The sequence below is a fragment of the Mytilus trossulus genome, chromosome 4, assembly GCF_036588685.1.
Source record: "Mytilus trossulus isolate FHL-02 chromosome 4, PNRI_Mtr1.1.1.hap1, whole genome shotgun sequence".
In the NCBI taxonomy this organism is placed as follows: domain Eukaryota; kingdom Metazoa; phylum Mollusca; class Bivalvia; order Mytilida; family Mytilidae; genus Mytilus; species Mytilus trossulus.
In genome coordinates, this window is record NC_086376.1 from 78,043,260 (window position 1) to 78,049,630 (window position 6,371).

At 29.9% G+C, this 6,371-nt stretch overlaps 1 protein-coding gene across 3 annotated transcripts in view; it reads right to left on the reverse strand.

Moving 5' to 3' along the window:
* Positions 1–6,358, reverse strand: part of LOC134716039 (uncharacterized) — a 41,577-nt gene extending 35,219 nt beyond the window's left edge. Inside the window, exons 1-4 of one of the 3 annotated variants that reach the window (XM_063578721.1) lie at positions 6,205–6,358; positions 3,938–3,982; positions 2,521–2,676; positions 1,322–1,348 (exon numbers count right to left, since the gene is read on the reverse strand). In XM_063578721.1, coding sequence (XP_063434791.1) covers positions 1,322–1,348; positions 2,521–2,676; positions 3,938–3,947 — 193 coding nt within the window. In that variant the 5' untranslated portion in view covers positions 3,948–3,982; positions 6,205–6,358. The remainder of the gene's footprint in view (positions 1–1,321; positions 1,349–2,520; positions 2,677–3,937; positions 3,983–6,204) is intronic. The other 2 variants (XM_063578724.1, XM_063578723.1) reach the window with 2 other exon arrangements.
* Between the last annotated feature and the right edge of the window lie 13 nt (positions 6,359–6,371).

The window sequence follows — 6,371 nt, forward strand, 5'->3', positions numbered from 1 at the left end:
GGTAAATCTATTGAAATATGGTAGCAAAATAATAAATGAACATTTTTCAATAAATGAAAATTGTGTTTCAAGTGAGTCATAATAATCGGTTCAAGTAGTGTATAAGGGTACATAGATCCAGCGGAAGGAATATTTAATGAGTAAATCGGTATTACTGAGTAAATCGAAATGAATGATGATTAAATAGTTCATTAAAGTAGGACATTTTGGATCTTTTTTATGACTGTGAAAAACTTAGTGTTATAGATATTGGTTGGCACTTATTAAAATTTAGTATACAATATTTATATTTAATGGTCGGCAGGTTGGCAGGTCGGCACTTATTAAAATTTAGTATACAATATGTATATTTAATGGTCAGCAGGTCGGCACTTATTAAAATTTAGTATACAATATTTATATTTAATGGTTGGCAGGTCGGCAGTTCGGCACTTATTGACGACTGCCGACCTTACTTGTTAGCAAACATAGATTAATAAGTGCCGACTGCCAACCTTACTTTTAAGAAAACATAGATGAATAAGTGCTGACTGCTGACCTTACTTTTAAGCATACATAGACGAATAAGTGCCGACCTGCCTACCTTACTTTTAAGCATACATAGATAAATAAGTGCCGACTGCCGACCTTACTTTTTAGGGAACATTTTCTCACTAATAAGTGCCGACTGCCGACCTTAGTATTTTAGTAAACTTTTATTAATAAGTGCCTACTGTCGATCGTAATTTTTAGGGAACAATTACTCTCTAATAAGTGCTGACTGCCGACCGTAATTTTTAGGGAACATTTACTCTCAAATAAGTGCCGACTGCCGACCTCACTAAAAGGAACAACTTTAACATTATTTCAATACATTAAGTATCTTTGTGTGTATGATTTTCTATTTTTTTTAGCGTATGAATATATAATTTTTAACCGGAACTATTTGTCCCTATATCCTACTTGAGCCTAATAATCTGCATGCAATTAGGTTTATTCAAATTATTCTACAAACACAAATAATCTGATGTTATAACTATCTAACTAACTACAGGTATAAACTAAAACATAAAACATGCAGTTAAATGTAAAACTATCTTGGCAAATAACAAATAGATGGGCCAAAGCTGAATGTAACTTGAAATTGTCAATCATAAGCAGTTTAAAGCAGAGTTTCAATTTTCATAAAATCATGAAAATACACCATGCCAGGTATAAAAAAAAAAGAATAAATTGAATAACCATGTCTGATTTCATCACATGACCATATTTGAATATGTATTTGTCCAAGTCAACTGCCGATAAGTATGTATAATTTCAAGTTAGATTTGAGTATACTTACAATCATTGTTCTGTTGTAATTGAGGTACTAAAATTGCAATGAATGGTAAAAATGAGTGATGGTTAATTAGTAAAGGATTTTAATAAAATTATTTATTAGTTACATTTTTAATTAGCATTGCAATTCTAAATCTATCTAAAAATATTAACATTATAATCAAGTTTTTAACTTATAAATCTAGTGATTCTCTAGAATATTTTATTTTGTGAAGACCGGAATGCATTTGTGTATGAATGAAGGAAACTGTATCAAATGATAAAAAAATTGAATCTATATATGTATAAATGACTGAAAAAGAAAACATCAATCTACCATTGCAAATAAAATATATTAAAAAGATTGATTCATAAACCAATGATAACAAATGTAAGAAAAAATAAATATTGTAAACAAGAGATAAATCTAGAATGTGTCTAATGCTACTTGAAAGACTTTATTTGTTGAATAAATGTATATGTTTATTTCATTCATGTTTAAAATTAAGAATGGAAATGGGGAATGTGTCAAAGAACAACCTGACCATAGAACATGATAACAGCAGAAGGTCACCAACAAAAGTTCATTTCAAATTATTTCTGTCAGGCCTATGTTTAAAATAACTTATATTACCTATTGAAAACTTTCAATATTGACATTCTTTTCCTTTTAATAACTGAACACGCATAATTCATGTGTAAATCATTTCTATCTAACTTAAAGGGGTTAAATTGAAGGTCACAGACATATGAATACTGAATCAATGAGGTCGAATTTTTCACTTGCAAGTGAATGATTCATTATTCATATTTCTTAGCTTACATAAACAAAATTGAACTTAACTGGCTGCTAAAAGGGAATTATTTTTTCACTATTTCACTTTCATCAATGATTGAACAAAAACAATCTTATCTTAAATTGTTCAAATATCTCGTACCTAGAGCCCCTTCAATTAAGTTATCCTTTGCATTATATACATCTCATTTATCATGTTTATGCATTTTATAAATATTGTTATATTTATATGACATAAAAAAATAAAAACATAACCAATTTAACACAAAATTTAACCAAAACTTTTGTCTTTTCCCTTATACATGTAATGTTCAATTCTTATCCTCCCAAAATGACACTCTGTGCTGAGAAATCTAATTTTTAATTGGTTATTGTTATAACTGCACACATCAAACACTTAATTGTCACTATCCTTCACATTTACTTACTAAGTGTATCATCAATTATAGTTTGCCATTTATTTGATAGGGAGGGCATTGCGATGCGTCCATGTTCAGTGTCAACCGTTTCATGCTCTCTATTTCGTCGCTCTAAAAATTTAGCTGTAGCCTCCTGCATTTTCTTCCTGGCTCCATTTTCATCGCCTACAAATCAAAGCTACATTACACTTGAGATTGAGGGCTATTTTTCTAAAATTACTTATATTGTTGTCAACTTAATTATATAAAGTATCAGAATAAAAAAATAAGAAGATGTGGTATGATTGCAAATACAATGTTCAAAACTAGTTTCGAATGTTTCAACTTACATGACTCAAATCAGTATTAACCATTAACTACAAGCCAACTACATTATGTACATGTAGTTCCAGCAAGTAAAATTCCAGAAGGGCCAGAACCATGCAAAGGTAAAAAAAAAAGAAGAGCAGTCACAAGCTTTGAGAATGTAGAAAGAAAATTCTTCATGAACAGTTTTGGGGATTTATAGCTTGATTGATACTGAATCATATATTATAGATAGTTTTCAATTGATGATATTTAAGTTGGAGTTATTTCCCTTCGCTGACTAGGTAAAGCATGGTAAACTGGTTGATGAGGAATAGATGTGCATGTTGCTCTCCAACATGGGGAAAAAGGCAAATGAATGGCATTTATGGAAAAATACCTTTTTTGATGATTAATAATCACCAAATCGAAATTTAAGTGATAACTTTGTTACATTGTATGTACTGTACTCTGTAGTCTCAGTCTGAGATTGCATTTACATCTGACAGCCTTTTGTAGGACTTGATTCAAAGCCTATCAGATGTTCAAACAATCGTGGACAATGTATAGTAGAAACTATTCACAATTAATCAACCACTTAGTTCTACTCTGTAAATAGATTTGTGTAATCTGCTTACAGTTACTGATATAAAGCAACTCCTAAAACTTTATCCTAAACAGTATTTAATCACTGTAATATTTAAAACCATCACATGCATGGCATGAAGTGTTCTCCAAGGTTTGAAGAAATCAACAGGACATCTCATCCAGTAAATGCAGACAATTCTTCTGAACTGGACCACTCATTTTTACTGAACATTTATCATGTTTATACATAAGTTTTGGACCAAATTAAAAATTTACTGGTGCAGTAATGCATATATATCGATCACATTACTGGACATTCACCATTTTATTTCCATGTTTACTGGTCTTGCCTAATCAATGCTACATGTTATGTCTGGTGACCTTGGGAACTACTTTTAAAACTAAATAGACTTATAAAAATCATAAAACACTAGTCATGTACTTGTGCCTTCACCAAGAAACTCTTTTCAATACAAATTATAAGTGTATATGTATACATTTTTTATATATCTATGACCTCAGACAGTATGAACTCATAGAGAAAAATACTTGCCATCAGCCATCTTTAAATTATGGTGCTAGCTAGACAGTCAGAATTCTGAAAGTAAAAATAGTTGGCAATGCACAATTTAACTAATTTTAAAATTATTCAAGGTACAAAAACATGTTTTTATTAGTCATGTTAGTAACTACATGTACATGTATATACTTGCTGATTGTAATAACACGACAGTCAGGGATATAACTCTATAGGGTTATTACAGGAAAATAACATACATTTGTTATTGTGGACTTAAAAATCAAAGAACTGTGATAACATATGTATGTTACATGTTTCAAAGGGACAATATACATCATAAATTTAGTTAAAATTTATACAAGTTCTGTTGATATTACTATTGTCTTTATGTTTACTTAACTATTGAAAGATGTAACAGTTCATAGAACTCCACTTTTGGATAGTACACCTATATGTTATTACAGAAAAAATATGTCTGTAATAACTAAAGGGTGTTATCTCAGCTTTTCTATATCACTTCAAAGCATTTGCTCAGATATAAATCATGCTTAATTACAATGTAATTTAATTTGTTGTAAGAAATAATGACCAGAGCATGTAATGAGGTTCTGCGCAAGTTTCTCAGTAATTCCCAAGTGTCTTATATAATAAGTTACATTCCTTTAATAACTAAGCCTTGTTATCACAGCTAAGTAATCCTTAATAGCCTTGTCATCATTGATTAACCATGGTTAATCAAAAATGTATTAATTTAATTTAGAAATTAATTATCAAGGCTATGCATTTAGTTTCTGCGCAAAGTCTCAAGAGTTCCCTAGAGTCCACTATAGATTCAATAATTTTACATATAACAAACATATGTTATTACAGATATAGAAAATTAAAGGAAAAGTATCTGTAATAACAGACGTAAGTTATTTTCTGTAATAACCCTATAGAGTTATATCCCTGACTGCACGATATTTATATCTATGAATCTTCCATTTAGCTTTTTTTTTACAATGTATGTGGTATACATTAGATCTATACTTATTGATTTTGGTAAGTTTTTGATTTATGCAGTATCTACATTTTTGTACATTAGTTGATTTTCAATAGCATTTGATTAATGTGGTATCTATAAATATTGTTGATTTTCAATAGGTTTTTATTAATGTGATATCGATATTTGTTGATTTTCAATACCTTTATTTTGATTTATGACCTATTATGTGGTATCTATATATATATTTGATTTTTTGGTTTATACAACATGTACAATGTATTGTCATCATTCATTGTATATATGTTATGTATGGTACTCTGTGCCAAAGTAACATGGTAAAGTTAAGGAATGGCATTTATACATGTATATATATTATATAGTTTAAAAGTAAAAAAGCACAAAAAATCACATCATAAATTGAACATTTTTTGTTTCTGTTAGCGCTTTCACCGCATCTCCTGCGGTTAAAGCGGACAGATTCTGTCTGATGAACCGCAAGAGATGCAGTGAAAGTGCTAGTAATTTTTTGTGTTTATTTTACTTTTAAACTATATTTTCTGTACCAAGGACTTTTTATTTATCAAAATATATATGCAAAATATATATGTAAACTGTGCAAAAAAAAATTGATGTTGATAAACATTTATATACTATGTCATGTATGTATAACATATTTAAGAATAATTCATGGGGGTTTGAATATAGTGATTTTACCACAGGTTGGCCCTTAGCTGTATGCAAAATATTTTACCCTGAGTGATGAGTGATAGTGAGGGCTATAGTATCAGCATAATGGGACAATCCATGCTAAAACCATGAGATACACATGTAGGATTCCCAAACTATACAAAATATTCACCAGAGATAAGAAACCAATAATAATCAAAAATCGTGAGCACTGTGAGACGTTAAAGCAAAAAATTATAAAAGCCTCTGAAGACATAAAAATTATTTAGACAAATGTAAACCAAATAACACAACCACATTTGGACATTAATCATTATTCGACTTTCGGTCTGTTCCACAAAGGAGAGGTTTAATTAGCTAGCTATAAAACCAAGTTAAATCCACCAATTTCTGGTTAAGAAAATGTCTGTACCAAATCAGGAATATGACAGTTGTTATGCATTCGTTTGATATGTTTGAGCTTTTGATGGTGCCATTTGATAAGGAATTATTTGACATCGGAGTTCTACAGTATTTTTGTAATTTTGTTTTTTTGTTTTTTGAGTCATTTGTCAACGAAGTTGACAAAAATATTGCAACTCGGGGGATCTAAATAAAACATTGGTATTCACACACTAGGTATACAAACCTGATTTGCATTAAATAACGACACAATCAAATCATTTTGTCTATTTTGCAATGTTTTGATCGTTTCCGTGATATTTCGACATTTCGACTGTTACCGTCATATTTCCCTTAACAAGATGAAAGGAAAAAAGTTATGAGTTTGAAACCAGGAACCTGCTCAATAAATTG